At 51.1% G+C, this 15,711-nt stretch overlaps 1 protein-coding gene across 1 annotated transcript; it reads left to right on the top strand.

The window, feature by feature from the left end:
* The first annotated feature begins 6,801 nt into the window (after positions 1–6,801).
* LOC102813997 (forkhead box protein L2-like) lies at positions 6,802–8,061 on the top strand. Its single transcript, XM_006846616.1, has one exon. The coding sequence runs from the start codon at positions 6,916–6,918 to the stop codon at positions 8,059–8,061; it is 1,146 nt and encodes a 381-aa protein (XP_006846679.1). The 5' UTR covers positions 6,802–6,915.
* The last annotated feature ends 7,650 nt before the right edge of the window (positions 8,062–15,711 follow it).

The following is a 15,711-nucleotide window of genomic DNA, read 5'->3' as shown; positions in this document are numbered from 1 at the left end:
GTGCCAAAGTCCATCATGAGCATCTGTCCTTCAGGAATCTCTGATGGAATTCTTCCCACAGCAAAGGTGTAAGATGCTTGATACAGAAGATGAGAAACGTCGCCCTCTATTGCACACGGTCATCTGCAGCTCTGGAAAAACTCAGAGGAAAAATTCGAGGGTTTTGGTTTTGATGCATCTTGCCTTATCTTTTTTATTACTATGTACAAAGATTTTTTTAGAAACTCAATGCTGTATTAATGCATTCAATATGTAGCTTTTATTGGGGTCATTTCCAAAAAGTGATGGTTTTGTGAGGAATAAGTGCAAAACCTTTTTTTTTTAAACAAACTTCTTTGAGATTGTTGATTCTTTGTAATGAAAACTGTACTCCTGACTGTTGATAGAGTATATATTCTTCCATTTATCAAACTTGCATTCCACTATATTTATTTTTGCCAAAAAAATGGCTTCTGTTTGTTAGAAGTTTGAGACACCATGTTCAGTTTGGTGGGCGTGTTCACCTTGATCACGACCTGGCGTGGACAGCCCTGCCTTGGACGTCACAACACTACAGTTAAGGCTGATGAAGTGACTTTCAACTCTGGCATGAAACCTGGAAGATTCTGAACCTAACTGGAGTTTTTTAAGTGTCACCAAAGGTGCCTGCCCCTCTCCCCTGCTGAGAAGTCTCCCTTTGAGGCTTCTGAAAGACCTCCATGGTCAGGGGTTCCAGGATACTTACCCTCCGGGTGTGGATGGAGGGCTGTCTGTGTGGATAATTTGGATACAGGACCCATGCACATATCACCCTCCAAGGACTGGGCCCCAAGTCCTCCCCTATCACACTCAGTTTCCAAGAGAATATTTCACCACACCTCTGCTCAGATGCAAACCGTTTGGCTGATCACTTTGGGGGTGTAAAATTAGAAACAACTTTTTCTTCCCAAACTGGCAGTATCAATTACCATTCTTTTTCTCTCTCTCCCTCTTTTTTTAAATTTTCTAATTTTTTTGTTTGTGTTTGTTTTTGTTTTTTTTCCCATTGAACTCTTGCATGGTTTTTCTTGTGTTACCATCCTAAATTAACATTTTCTTGAACAGAAAAAAAAAAGTATCTATAGAAAGATTTAGGAAAGCAAGGAAAATACAAATAAAACTTTAGAAGCATTCCAGAAACATGACAAGAACAAATAGACCTAAGAAATGCAAATTTTGAAACAATACAAAACCTATTTGTATACAAAAATCAGAAATGGACAATACATAGAAAGGGCAAAGTAGAAAGGGCAAAGGAGTGGATGTGAAACAATGGAAGCCCAAATTAATGAGCTTGAAGAGAAATCTCTCAATACTAGTAGATTAGAAGAACAATCAGAAAAAAAGGATTTAAAAAATCAGAAGAAGTCTAAAAAATCCAAAGAATGGCATCCCCTCATGAAATAGTATGGGGCCTTGGGGCTACAAACAGAAGTCCTTAACTTGCGAACCAGATACAGAGGCCTCTCTATTTTTGGTAAAGTCTAGTTTGAATGTTTGAGGCACATCCACACCATGATTAAGAAACCAGAGAAGTGTCCTGTGTCCTTGGCTAAAGCTCAGCAGCATGGTTGTGCAGCAGGAATGGATTGTTGTGGTGGTGTGCTTTGGAGTCAGTATAGGGTTTCTGAGAGCTTCTGGTGGGTTTGGCCTTTCGGTTACCACTCCAGTGCTTATCCTACAGCACCACACCAGGAGCAGCCCCAAAGAAAAGAGGACTTTCAAGGGCACTGGCTCTCAATGGTCCAATCACTCATTTCCATCAGCAATCCCTGGATTACAGCTCCATTTTCCAATAATCTCTTTGGGGCTTGGCAGGGAGGCATTTTCCAATTTCATCAAGTGCTGGGGTCTATTGCCAGGGGACTAGTTGTTCAGGGCTGAACAAAATGATGTTGAGTCATGAGGTATCTCAGAGAAGCTGGCCAGCAGCTCCTGCCCCCCTGGATCCTCTGGGAGCATCCTCAGAGGACTCTGAAAGAGGGGGGTGCTTGCATGACTCAGGAGCCAGTCTACTCTGCCCATTCTCCAAGTTAGACTTAACCAGTACAAAGTTAAACCTACAACTGCCCTACGGTTGACATGAAGGAAGTTGGGACACAAACTCCTTGAGGCAAGGAGGTGCCAGGGAAATCTGTGGTCCAACATTAGTGAGGGAAGGAAGTGTCCTGCCTCAGTGTCCTGCCACCCACAGGGAGAGCCAGATGGGGTGAGGTGGGGAAGCTTCTCAGTGAAGACACTTACCAACTGGAAACAGTTCTTTTCTTATCTTCGAGTTCTTCCCCAGAGTGAGGAGAGAACCCATAGCTTGGCCTCTCTAGTTTCTCTCTCTTCTTTCCCCTCTTTCATTCTCTCTCTTAAGCACATATCTGGGTAAGTGACTCTGCTAATTCCAACCAGGCAGACTAATACTGGCTGGCCTCAGGCCTGGTTCTATGTGTCTATGTTCAAGAGAGTTGTGTGAGTCCAGCAGGCTGCAGTCAGCCAGTCTGAGGAGCTCTGGAGAGCAATGCACCCTTCATACAGCGAGGAAGCCCATGTGAGTGGCACACAGGTGTTAAAGTGCATCTGATTTTCTTGAAAGTCTTCAGAACAACAACCCCACCAGTCCAATATCCAGGTGGCAGTCTGGTACCTTAATTACAGGCCAAGAATATCAGAGTCGACAGACTTCTGGAAGTAAGACTATCCACATCACAGAGATCATAGTGAGATGACTTAAAGAGAATGAAAAAGTTTTGAGTTGGAGGCATCAGTTTAACAAAATTATTTAGCAAAATGTGCAGGTGTGATCTAGTATATGTTAGAGGTGAATATGAGGGAATCTGGGAGAAATGACTCGAAGGGATAAAGGGCTAACTGAGAGAGGAAGAGAGAAATGGACTGAGGAATCTGGCCTATATTGAGGGGCATGGGGTCCATGTGATGAGGTGTGAGAAATCTGAGTTGGGGGGGAGTAGGTTAAGCGCTGACAGTTGTTGAGATGTAGAGTTTATAGGGGTGTGTGAATAAGCAAATTCGAGCTTCCCTTTAGGGCTGTGTCCACCACTGAGATTATACCCACCAAGAGAAGCTGTAGCGGGCCTTTCTCTCTCCAAGCAGGATTGGGAAACCGTGTAGGTCTTTCAGGGTTCTGCTCAGGAAGAGGAGGGGAAACCTGGGCCAGGAAGTCGAGCTGAGCGGTGCTGAGAGAACGCTGCTTCGGTGCTACAGCTCCACTCATTTGCCAGGCAAGGGAGGGTCGTTTCCACTGCCATTGCGGGATTCCTGGCCCTGGCCCTGGGCACAGATGCATCTCCCTCCTTCAGAGACGAGAGAATTGAAGAGGAGTGAGGAGGCGCGGGAGAAGGGGCCGCGCTCGGTTGCGCGTCTTTGACAGGGCGTGCGCAGGCCGCGCTACAGCAGGAAGACCGGCAAGAGGCACCCGCGGCTTCAGAGCAGCAGCTGCGGACTCCTACGGACCTCGGGAACCCCGGGATGAGGAAGATGCGGCTCAGGCTCTCGCTCTTGGAGACAGTCGCCGCCCGAAGTCATTGAACCCGGCCTCACGTCGCTGTTCAAGCCACAGGAGAAGAGGAGCAGCCCTGGGAATCTACGCAGTCTCCGCGAATCTCCTGCTAGGCTCAACACGATCCCGACCTGCCCGGAAGCCTGCCCAGGAGGTATAAGAAATAAACCAGAGGGCATCTCACGGCCTCTTGGTGTGCCTGCATCCCGGGCCTCAGACAGGCCCACAGCAAGGAGAGCACTCTGATCTTAGATTTTAATGCCAGCTCAAAACCCCTCTCTTCTCCTCAGGGGCGTGGATTGATCCTGGTCCTGGAGGTTAACACCTACTACACTTTCCGGACTGCATTTCCTTGTATGTTTGAATCTTCCAAAGCCAGTCAGCAGTGAGACCCAGTGTCTTAGAAAGAGATTGAGCACACCCCTACCAGTGCCACACTCTGGGCATCCATTTATCATCTGGGCTGAGAAATCAATACCTGGGGAGAATAGGAGTCCTCTTATGGCCATTCAGAAAATCTTTCAGAGTAACTCCTTTTATTCCCACCCCGAACACACATACACACACTCCTTCAAAGGCTGAAAAGGGAGCCGAGTGTATGGAATTCAGGGAAGTGATGACACACACAACAATGCTGTTACACCTGGCTGCTGTGAGGCTAAAAGGCGGAAATGCCTTTGAGGGGGAAGAGTGACTTAGAGCCAGCCTGGGTGGTCAGAAAAAAGAGAAGCAGAGCAGCCTCGTCAGTGTGGGGCCTAATCCAGCTGTTTTTCCCCTGCCCAGGCTGTGAGAGCATGGACACTGGGGTCAATCTGTTGCAGCATCAAACCTGAATCACTCCTAGCCTGGGCACAGATCAGGGTGTGGAGGGGGAGAAACAAAACAAAACATTTGTACCCACTCAGGAAATGGTCACAGTGGGATTAAGTGCTGCTTAACCTGCCTGTGTGGGAGCTGCAGGAGACAACTCTACTTTGAAATAATGTCTATCTAGAGAATTCAAGGAAGATCTGGTAGTGTAGTGGTTACGAATCGGGCTGCAAACCTCAGGGTCCAGCAGTTCGAAACTACCAGCCGCTCCACAGGAGAAAGATGAGGCTTTCTGCTCCTGTAAAGATTTACAGCCTTGGAAACCCTGTACAAGGTCACTATGAGTTGGAACCAACTCCACAGCACATAACAACAAAGGTGAATTCAAGAGAATCTTGCTGCATCTCATTCTGGTGGTCTGGAGCGGAGCGGGTTGCCCAGCTTACCTCTCTAGACTCATCGTCAAGATAATGAAATGTAGAGTCCCCAAACCTTGTCCTCCCTTTCCTTTCATCTCAGAATCCAGACCAGAGGCCTAGGTAGGAAGCGGGCCATTGATAACATAGGTGACCTATGGATGTTGAGGTCATCACTTACTGTGGGCTCCTCAGGCTTTCCAAGGATTGTCAGTAAGTGGGCAACCTGAGAAAAAGAGGTAATGACAAGCTTTGAGCCTGTTACTCCAGACATGCCAATCATTAACACATCTGCATGCCATCCATTCCGTTTACCTTCCTCCACAATGTATCTTAGTCCCTCCACCTCCACCCCTTTTAAAAGCCAAGGAGTTTGGGGCTTGGGAACTGAAAACAGTGGCCATCTCTTTCATACTTTATGATTGCCCTTTTTTCTTACAGCTAAATTAACCATTAAAAGGCACATCTGACCTTTTCCCACTAATGATGATTTCTCCTGTGACATGCTGATGTAACTGGCTTCCAATAAGATTTTTGCTGAATAGAAGCAAGAACTCATCTTTCAACCCTGGAGAAAGAGCAGAACAAATGTCTTGTCATGAGGGAAATTTGAACAAGTGCTTCCCCCTCAGTCTTGTTTTTTTCCTTCTTGTCTGTGAGAGCATATAATAAACACAGAAAGGAAAGAGGAGAGGGGAAAAGAGAGAGATTAGAAAACACAGAAAAAGAGAGGAGAGAGAAAGCTAGGAAAAAGACAAATGATGCTGTATCTATGAGCCATTATCTACCCTGGCACATGTTGACATCATATATCACTGTATAACTGTCAATGTGTTTTAGCCCATAAATATAAAGCTAACACATTGTACGTGTGCATGACTGTGTTTTGTTTTTTTTTTTTTGCACCAGCGTAAATGCGCCTGGACAGTCTCCCTATCAGTTCTATTTGTGTTATCTGTGCACTTATATGCACAGTCCCCCCATACCCCACCAAAACATTAGGCTAGAGTGCCGCGGGGGTGGGGGTGCCTACTTCATATTAGAGCATACACCCAATCCTCATTCTATTCTCATTCCAACCCGTAGGAATACAATGCAGAGAGGTGCGCTGCCTAGTAACTAGAGCAGCGCTGGGGAAGACCCGGAGGTTACAAATAACGCCCCTGGGTCCCTCCTCGAAATGATTCTTCCTGACTCCCATCTCAGCCCAGTCTCTCGCAGAGCCCATGGGACAAGACAGGCCTAGGTTTCTTCGCTCAGTGATAACCCTGTTTCTGTGCTGGTTTACCCAAAGCCACCGCGCTGCTCTTTTCCGAGGCTGGCCCCCTCAACGTCCCTCCCCTCTCAAATCCGACCTAGAAGTGTAGTCCCAAGAAAGCAGCTAAGGACAAAGCTAAAGAATTTTTTTTCTTTCACCTGAAAGCAGCAAGGAGGCCTGGAGCGCCGCTCCTCGCTGGAGCCCAAGCTCCAAAGGCACAGACCGTGAACGGTAGGACCCCACTGAAGCCCTCGGCATCTCCCCGGCTCAGTCCCGACTCAGTCCACAGATAAAGCGCCAGAAGATTTCAAAGGCCCATGAGACCGTGAGCATAACTATTCGCCGGGCCCCCGAGGTTCGCCGGGCGGGGACAGGCCAGCCCTGGCTATGCGGGGCGTTTACAGAAAGTGACTTGGAGATGAACTCGCCCGTGCACTGCTGGCCGCCCCGCTATAGGGGCGAAGGCGCCTGACGCAAGCGGAACTCGGACGAGCCCATACGAATCAGAACAGAGAGAGGCTCCTGGCGCACTAGGGAGTCCAGGAGGCAGCTCCGCCAGAGACGCGGGTCGTGCCTGGGGAAAGCGAGGGTGGAGTGGGGGGAGGGGAGAGCGCAAAAAGAAAACCCACCGAGGCGGGGACTGGCCTGGTGGGGAGGGGCGGCGGGGCCGGAGCCCCTCTCGGTTGGGCGGACTCCCCATGGTCAGAGCTTGAGGTCCATTCCCGTCGGCCGCTCCCTAGGGGAAGGGAAAGAAGAAGCAAAAAGAGTAAGAAGCCGTGAGCGAACGAGCGCGGGCTGCAACACAGTCTCCACAAGTTTGGGATACGTGCGCCAAGACATATCCCCGCGCTAGCGCCGAGAGAGGAGCTGGGGCGGCCCTCTGGCCGCGACACGCAGGCTTTGTCATGATGACCAGCTACCCCGAGCATGAGGACTCCGCGGGAACCCTACTGGCCCCGGAGACTGGCCACGCAGCCAAAGAGCCCGAGGCGCCGCCGCCGAGCCCGGGCAAGGGCTGCGGCGGCGGCGCCGGGACTAACCCGGAGAAGGCTGACCCGGCGCAAAAGCCCCCGTATTCGTACGTGGCTCTCATCGCCATGGCGATCAGAGAAAGCGCGGAGAAGAGGCTCACGCTGTCTGGCATCTATCAGTACATCATCGCCAAGTTCCCGTTCTACGAGAAGAACAAGAAGGGCTGGCAGAACAGCATCCGCCACAACCTCAGCCTCAACGAGTGCTTCATTAAGGTGCCGCGCGAGGGCGGCGGCGAGCGCAAGGGCAACTACTGGACGCTGGACCCGGCCTGCGAGGACATGTTCGAGAAGGGCAACTACCGGCGCCGGCGCCGCATGAAGCGGCCCTTCCGGCCGCCGCCCGCGCACTTCCAGCCCGGTAAGGGGCTCTTCGCGGCCGGAGGCGCCGCAGGCAGCTGCGGCATACCGGGCGCGGGCGCCGACGGCTACGGCTATTTGGCGCCCCCCAAGTACCTGCAGTCCGGTTTCCTCAACAACTCGTGGCCGCTGCCGCAGCCGCCCTCACCCATGCCCTACGCCTCCTGCCAGATGGCGGCCGCCGCAGCAGCAGCAGCAGCGGCGGCCGCTGCCGCTAGCCCAGGCAGCCCCAGTGCGGCCGCAGTGGTCAAGGGGCTGGCGGGTCCCGCTGCGTCGTACGGGCCGTACTCACGCGTGCAAAGTATGGCTCTGCCCCCAGGCGTAGTGAACTCGTACAACGGCCTGGGAGGCCCTCCGGCCGCACCCCCGCCGCCGCATTCCCACCCACATCCGCACCCGCACCCGCACCCGCACGCACACCATCTGCACTCGGCCGCAGCACCTCCGCCGGCCCCGCCACACCATGGTGCCGCCGCGCCACCCCCGGGCCAGCTCAGCCCAGCCAGCCCAGCCACCGCCGCGCCCCCGGCGCCCGCACCCACCAGCGCTCCGGGCCTGCAGTTTGCCTGTGCCCGCCAGCCCGAGCTCGCCATGATGCACTGCTCTTACTGGGACCACGACAGCAAGGCCAGTGCTCTGCACTCGCGTCTCGATCTCTAAGGTACCTCGGCGCGGACGGATGAGAGGACGAATGCAGAGACGCACGACGTCGGCCTTGGTCATAACCACTGCCACCACCTGGATCGCGCGCCGGCTGAGGCGGCCTCTGGAAACAGCGCCCACGACCCCTCTGCGCCTCCAAGCACCCCTCAGCTTCTGTATTTTCTTCTTTGTCTCCTCCAAGTCCCCTCCCGTGCTCTTTTCTGCCCTATGCCGTTGAACTCCCCGGGCCTGCAAACCGCCTCTGCGCGCGCTCTCTGCTTGTCTCCTCCCGGTGCCTCGGCGTCCAGGCTGGACATCCCAAGCCAAAATTTTCGGTGGAGAGGAAGTATCTGGGGCCGAGTTGTAGCCCTGAGCCAGCGGCGCAGACCCCTCGGTCCTCAAGATCACAGATCGGTGAGCTAGTGCTCATCTTTACCCGTTCGGCCGCCGCGCAATCCTGGGCTAGAAGCGCGGCGCTGGGCAAGCCATGGGACCCGCACCGCCGAAAAAAGAGACGAACGTTTCTGTTTGCTCTGCGAACCCTCTTGGAGCCTCTTGTAGCGAGGCCCACTAAGCAAGCCAGGGCCGCCTGTCTTCGCGGCCTGCTTCTGGGTACTGGGTTTACATTACATCCCGGTTGGGAGGAAGGCTGAGTTTCCTGCGCTCGCCATCCCGGCGTTTGGGGCACTTGCAGGTTTATCAAAGTTTTGCTCAAAAGGGCCGTAAGATTTTTCGGATAATATTAAATATATGTTTTTTAAGGAAGAAAAAAATTCACCCGGAAAACTGGCGAAGTATTGTGGCCTGGAGTTCACGAAAGTAAAACATGGAAATCCAAAGTGTTAGTGACGAACTTCTCTTCTGGGATATTTGACGTAGAATTCCTGTCGGGCCTTCCAAAACGTATGTTTTGAGAGGTAGGAGAAAACACTTAGTAAAAGATGGCTTCTTCTACGAATTGAAAATTTCCCGTCTCCCCATCTAAAAAAAAAAATAATAATAAAACAAAAAATTCCCGGGACCTTTCGAGGCTAGTCGGGTGTGGTGCCAGAAGCTCTCAGCCTGCCTGGCAATCACTACAGAAATGGATCCTCCCTCAGCCTTATTTTTTAATTTTCCCAAACATCTTGTTTCTTCCACCTTGGGAAGAAGGAGAAATGTGAAATCCGCCAGTGGCCGGCCTAGCCAGCCTTATGGCCCCTGAGCTGGCGGCCAGAGTACCCTAGATCTGGTTGTTCTGTAATATGTCTTTTGGGGGACCAAATTTTCTAGCGAAAACCAGAGCACTTTTGTTGTATATTTTTAGTCTTGTCAATTCCCGAATAAATTTTTGTTCTTTCTTTTAACGCGGGCTTCTATTTCTACTGCACCTAAAGCTGTTCAGCAGCTAGTTAAAAGACGTTTCCAGCCACTTTATCCTTCTCAGCGTGATCTGAACAAGGGTTGAAGACCGAGAGTGGGGGACATTTGTGGTTGTCGCTGCTGCTTTGTTTCCCCGGAGTTGTTTGTTTTCTGCGTCATCGCTGTTTAACGTCTTCAGAGTGACATGAGTGGTTCCTGTCATAAGACAAGACTGTAGGTAGAATTTGTTCTATTTTTGCACTCCTGCAGGTTTGTATTTTACCTTCTACTCAGACTAGGAGTGTGAGCTGTGTTTTCACTATATTGTTCTCAAACTTTAATTTTTTTTTTTTTTACTTTAAGAAAAATTCCTTTCAAACAGATAAAATCCTGGTTTCAGAAAAACTCTATAAACTGCAAACTCTGTACAAATGTAAGATGTGATATTTGCCTTATTATTTTTAATCATCAGAATTAATTTGTCTTGAGATACGGGGTCAAGGTTTAGGAGTCTCAGCAAGGGAACATTTTATGTGGCTGTAGAAATCTGATTTGTTTTCTCTCACTTTCTCTCTTTCTTTACTGAAACTTTTCTAATAATGAATTAAAACTGGTGCTTCCCTGAAAACCTACAGGAGCTGGACCCAGTTTCATTCTACAGCACCAAAGAGAATTAGGGTGTTAGGCTTTCAATACTCAGATGGCCAAGTGCCCTTGGGCTAGACGCCTTCTTGAGCCCGCATCTTTGAACCTCCTCCCCTTCTCCCCTCCACAAAACCTGGAGGGCAATGGTTCCTGGTCTGAGTTGGCAAGTGGGTGGATAGCCATTGTGGGGCTGCAAGAAATGAAACTCGGGCCTCTCACTTCAGCCCACTGGTGCTCTAGCTGTGGCTGGACTCTGTGTTGAGCCTAGTGAGGCCCAAGGGGAAGTGGCTACAGCTCAGGAGCCCCCTCCTCCCTCGAGCTTCCTGAGGTAGGGTGTAAGGCCAAGGACAAAACCTTGTGGTTCTGAGGGGCAACACTCCAGATTAGGACCCTTTGTCATAAACTATCTGGAGAGGAGAGATGAGAGGCTCAGATGAGAAAAAGGCTCAGCTGTAGCATGAAGCCTGAGAGGCTGGTGGGGTGGGGGTGGGGGGGCTCCCCGCTGCTCCACTGTCTGGCTAAGGAGAGATGCAGAATTGAAAGTGGGCTGCTGCTAGCTTGTCTGTGCTTTCTATGAATGTTTGTGCAGTCTGTGCTTGCTGCAAAGGTGAGTGCACAGTGTTAGTTGTATGTTGGCGACAAAGTGGGAGGTGTGTAGGTCTGTCATTCTCCTGAAGAAAGGCATATATTTTGGACTTTGTAATAATCATGTGACTAACAGAGAGTGCTTTCTGGGAGAGACTGTGTTTCATTCACACCTCATTGGTAATGTGCAGGTATGTTATGCACAGGGCTGACAGAGGAGATGTGCAAAGCCTTTTCCTTCAGCTGGTGGAGGCTCCTGGTTCCAAAGCTGTCAGCAATCCCCTCTAACTGTGGTCCCAACCAGAGAAAGCAGAGGAGTTCCTCTGGGGATAGCGCTGTGGTGGGCAGACAGCAGCCCACCCGCATTGAATTGGGAGAGTTGGTTTGGGCTAGTCCCCTAGAGGAGTCCTGGTATGGCGCCAAAGGATAAGCATTCAACCTCAAGTTCGATTTGAATTGCAAGTTCGGTTTGACTTGCAAGTTTGGCAGTTCAAACCCATCAGCTGCTCCTTGGAAACTCTGTACAGGGTTGACACTTAACAACTACAACAGTCCCCAAGAACTGAAAGGGAAGAGGCACCTAACGCTGGGAAGAGTGACAGTCTCGCCAAGTCGTAAGGATGAAATCAGGGGTTCCGTGAGGGTTTTCCAGTCTATATAGGGACTAAAGGAGGTGAGAAAAAGGAGCCAAACTTTCCCACGTGGAAGTCCACAGGAAGGGTGTTTGTCTCCAACTCCAGCCTTAGGGGTTTCTCCAAAGCTGTAGAGTTTGGTCACTTCACCCCCAAGTTAAATGTTTGGGGCAAGGGTAGATTTTCTTCATTTCTCTTTTGTTTTCTCTCCTCTCCTGCCTTTACACTTTTCAGTTTCCCCTAGAGGAGCTGATTTGAGAAATTCCCTAAATGAAGGCAAAAGTATTTGAGAGTTCCTGATATATAGTAATTATGGCTTAGCATATACAGTCTGGTCTAGACGCCCACGTGGGTATATGTATATTATGTTCACCAGCATATACTGTAAATACAAAGCAAATAGAATTTGAAACAAATACCCTGCCAATTTCTGTATGTCCTGAGTAGTGAGTTGCTATACATGTTGAGAGTAGAATGAATATGTGTGCAAGAGTGCTTGTGCTACTTACAAAAACATCTTCACATTGCTGATGCCTTGAGCTCTCTCCTCAAATTCACACACACATTCTTACAGTCACCTCTGTTCCCTTAAAATTGCCCAGTCTGAGCACTCAGGCTCTAAAGGGGTATCATGTTCTGAAGGGGGAACCTCAGAGAGGTTTTGCAATCATGGTAGGTACACCAAGGTACTTTGGGGGACCTAGGAATATCTCTGAGATAGCCCCACACCCCACCCCATAGATGACCTGGTCCTGCTTCCTCCAACTGCCAACTAGGTTCCTGGCCTCCAGAGCGAGCCAAGGTGAGCAGGAAGCTGCTCCCTCCGGCTCAGTGGCTCTGTAGTGCCCCCTTTCTGTGGAGCCAATCCAGTGGTAATTTGTCCCAGACCTTGTCCTATTGGCCCCGCAACTGCTGGGAGCAGCTGCCAGGAGCATGGAGCAGACCCTGTAGGAAAGCATGGAACCAGAAACCTCACAACCCTCTCCTGTGTAGTGGTGACCATGGGGCCTGGAGTGAGTGGGAGTCACCTTCATGCTCTCACCTCTGCCTTTGAGACAAACCAGGAATTAAGGCTTCTTGAAACCAAGCAGTCTTAGCAACTTTCTGCTTTCTTGGGGGGAAAAAAAGTTTTATGTTATCACAAAGAGTGTCTGGGCCCCAGAAATTCTAAATTTCTTTGCTTATATTCAGGGAAACTGAGGTCTTAAGAAGGTAAGGGGGTAGACAGCCAAATGTTCAAGTGAGACACTGAAGGTGACTGAGTCCAGCTGTGCACCAAGGCTCGCCAAGTGAGCTCAACCAGAGACAGGGTTTGGGGGTGACAAAAGAGCAGAGCTGGGACTGAGTTACATGCAGATGGTGCTTCAGAAAATGCTGCTGTGGAGGCTTGTCAGGTTCCCCAATAGGTGATGAACTGTGACAAGTTTGTTCTGGGACCATGTCACTCCAGGGAGGTGGCTGGTGTATGGGGAGGGTTGACAGACAGGGACCTTCAGATTGAGCTCCGTGTCACTCCTTCAATAACTTGCTCAACGCTCTCATTCTAAATTTACGTTTTCTTAGAAAACAAATAATTGTTGTGTAATTATTATACATATTTCTCACAGTTATTAAAAGAATTAAAATTTTTAGACGTTTGGGCTAGGAGGTGGGCTGCTAACTGCCAGGTCAGCAGTTCAAACCCACCACTCATCCAGGGAGAACAATGAGGCTGTCTACCCCTAGGAAGACTTACAGTCTTTCTAATCCTACACAGGGTCGCTATGAATAGAAATAGATTCGATGTCCGCGGATTTGTTGTGGCTGGTTGGTTACAGAAATTAAGAGGGAGGTTGAAAGAGAGAAAAGAAAAAAGAGCGAATGAGCCTTTGGTGGGATTCGACTGTCTAGCTCTGAAACCATGGCCACCACTGCGCTCGCTCCAAGAGCCCAGACCACTAGGCACTTTCCCGCCAGGTCAGGACGCACACGATTGCGCCCCTTTCGCTGACTGGGGGGTGAGACGCATTCTATTACCCACGCTGTTAACACCGGAGTCTTGGGAGCACGGGTAGTGAGCGCCACCCGGGTTCCCCGTAAAGGCCCTATTGCCTCGCCTAAGGCGGTCTTCACCGGGATGTGAAATTTTGCCTGAGAAACGTCCATCTGATTGGACAAGTGGCTCAGACCCGGCTCACCCTCTAGCCCCCAGGCGTCCGTCTCCTTAGCGGACGCGTAGCTGTTTAAAATGTTTTTCCTTAAGAAAAAAATTAAAAACAACGCGGTCGGTAGCCGCTGAACCCGAGGTTGTGGGGTCAGCTTGTGGGAGAGGAGTCCCTCCATCTGTAGAAAACCCGGAACCAGCGAGGCAAACGCAGGAAGCGGGTTGGTCAGAGATGCCGTGGGCCTCGGCTCCGCCCTGGGGAGGGACGAAGGCGGTGCGGGGCCAGCACAGCGAAGCCCCAGGCTGCACCACTAGTACCGCTGGCCCACCGATCCTGGGGCGCGGACTGGGCGCCTCCTCTGCACTAAATGAAGTTCGCAATGAAAGATTCCGCAGGGTCTGAGTCCTGGAAGCCCAGGAGGCCATGCCGTGACTACCCTCTCTTCCACTTTAGAGGTGCAGAGCGACCCCGGCATAGGCCGCCACGCCACGAGGCCGGCTCCCACTTTCCAAGTTCGGAATTCATCCTGCCATGGTTGTCTTCAGTAAAAACACTATAAAACCGAATAAAATAAAAACTGTCTCCGGATTTTCCTCTATGTAAAAGAGGAAAACGGCTTCTTTAAGAAGGGAAAGGAAAGGGCAGAAGTCCTGGAAATGTTTTTATCTGTAAATGAGGAGGGAGGGGGAATATGCTTTTTTTTTGCTTTTGTTTGTTTCTTTGGAGGAAGAGGGTTCAAACCTATTTTTTAAAATCCCCACAACCACCGCTAAAGACTGTAAGTTGAGCAGGGAGCCAGGAAACCAAGCCCTTACCCGCAGTGACAACCGACCTTTGTCCTCTTTCCTGAAGCCCCCGCGACTGCTGACCGCTCGGAGATAAAGGCCGGGTCAGGGCCCTAAGGAATCCCAAGAGAGGGGGCAGCGGGGCCGTCCCACCGGCCGCTTTCAACCCCGGATAGGAAGGTTCCCAACAGGCGGGCCTCGCTGACCCCTGGAACAGGGGCTACAGGGCCAGGGACTGCCCCCACCCCCTGACCCAACTGAGGCACGGATCCGCTTTTCCCTTCAAGGTCTTCCTGTCACTAAATTCTTTGGACCTTGTTCTCACCAGCATTATGTTTTCCTATGTTTAAAGGCTCCGGGAGGGGTGAGGGGCCGTGGCTCCCCGCCGGACCTCCTCTGATCATCTGCAGAACTGGAATCATGCGCTATCTGTCCTGCGACTCTGCTGTTCGCGGCCGCTGGGCTCAGGTGATAGTCAGGATCCGAACCCGTGCAGTACACATTTCAGCCGCTCCTCGGTGCCTTTCCACAATCCGAATCCTCCTCACGCGCCTGGTTTCAATTTTTCTGCTCAACAGTCTCCTGCCGGCTGAACGCGTCTGCAGAGGAGACTGGAGAGCGTTTGTAACCCCATCCTGTCGCTTTCTGTGATTTAAAAACTCAGGTCGTCGCGCAACACAAGCTTAGTATGCCCCTGGTCTTGGGTTTCCCAAGGGATGCACAGTACCATTTTCTCCGCTGACACATCCAAAAGGTGCAAGAACCGCGCTGCTCAGAATCCCTCCGGAAGAAGGGAAGGGTGGGCAAGTCCGGTGGCTCGTGGTGCGGAGACAAGGGCTCTCCCGCAGCCACGTCGCGCACCTCCCTTGCCCACCACTCCGCATCCAATCGGCCCTGGTCAGCATGTAATCCAAAGGGACCACGCAGCGCACAGTCTCCCAGGACGAGAGTGCATTTTCGTTTCCGCATCCCACTGCGGGGGGCGGGGGGGGTCTCTCACGGTAGAAATCTGACTTAGGGGAAGATACCTGGGGAGACAAAGAAAAGGCAAATACCAGGAGAGTGACGCCCTCCTCCCTGCAGCTTCAAGAGCCCGAGGGCCTTCCACCATCTTCATCTCACCTCTCCGACACCCCCAATCCCAACTAGTCGGTTTAGGGTCTGGGTTCCTTTTGAAACAGGAGCTGCCCCGCCCCCACCCCCACCCCGGGCGGTAGATGAGAGATAATGGAGCCCGGCGGCGCTGAGGCGCTGAGCCCGCGGGCCCGGATCCGGGCTTTCCCTCGCCTTGAAGCTGCACCTGAAACCCTTGCTTCCTAGAGTGGTGTTTGCATACACAATGGTGTCCCGTTTGTGTGTGCGTGTGCATGCAAATGTGTATAGGGAGAAACATTTACATTTGCACTCGTGTGATGTGTCTGCACACGTTTATAATTTCTTTTTGCATCTGTCTGTCCTGTGCACAGACATTGGGCTGGCTGGCCACTTGTTAAGTGCCGTCGAGTTGATTCTGACTCCTAGCGACCCTTTCTAGGG

The sequence above is a fragment of the Chrysochloris asiatica genome, unplaced genomic scaffold (assembly GCF_000296735.1).
Source record: "Chrysochloris asiatica unplaced genomic scaffold, ChrAsi1.0 scaffold00028, whole genome shotgun sequence".
NCBI classification, from domain to species: Eukaryota; Metazoa; Chordata; class Mammalia; order Afrosoricida; family Chrysochloridae; genus Chrysochloris; species Chrysochloris asiatica.
The sequence above is the reverse complement of the archived record's forward strand: the minus strand, read 5'-3'. Positions and strand labels throughout refer to the sequence as shown.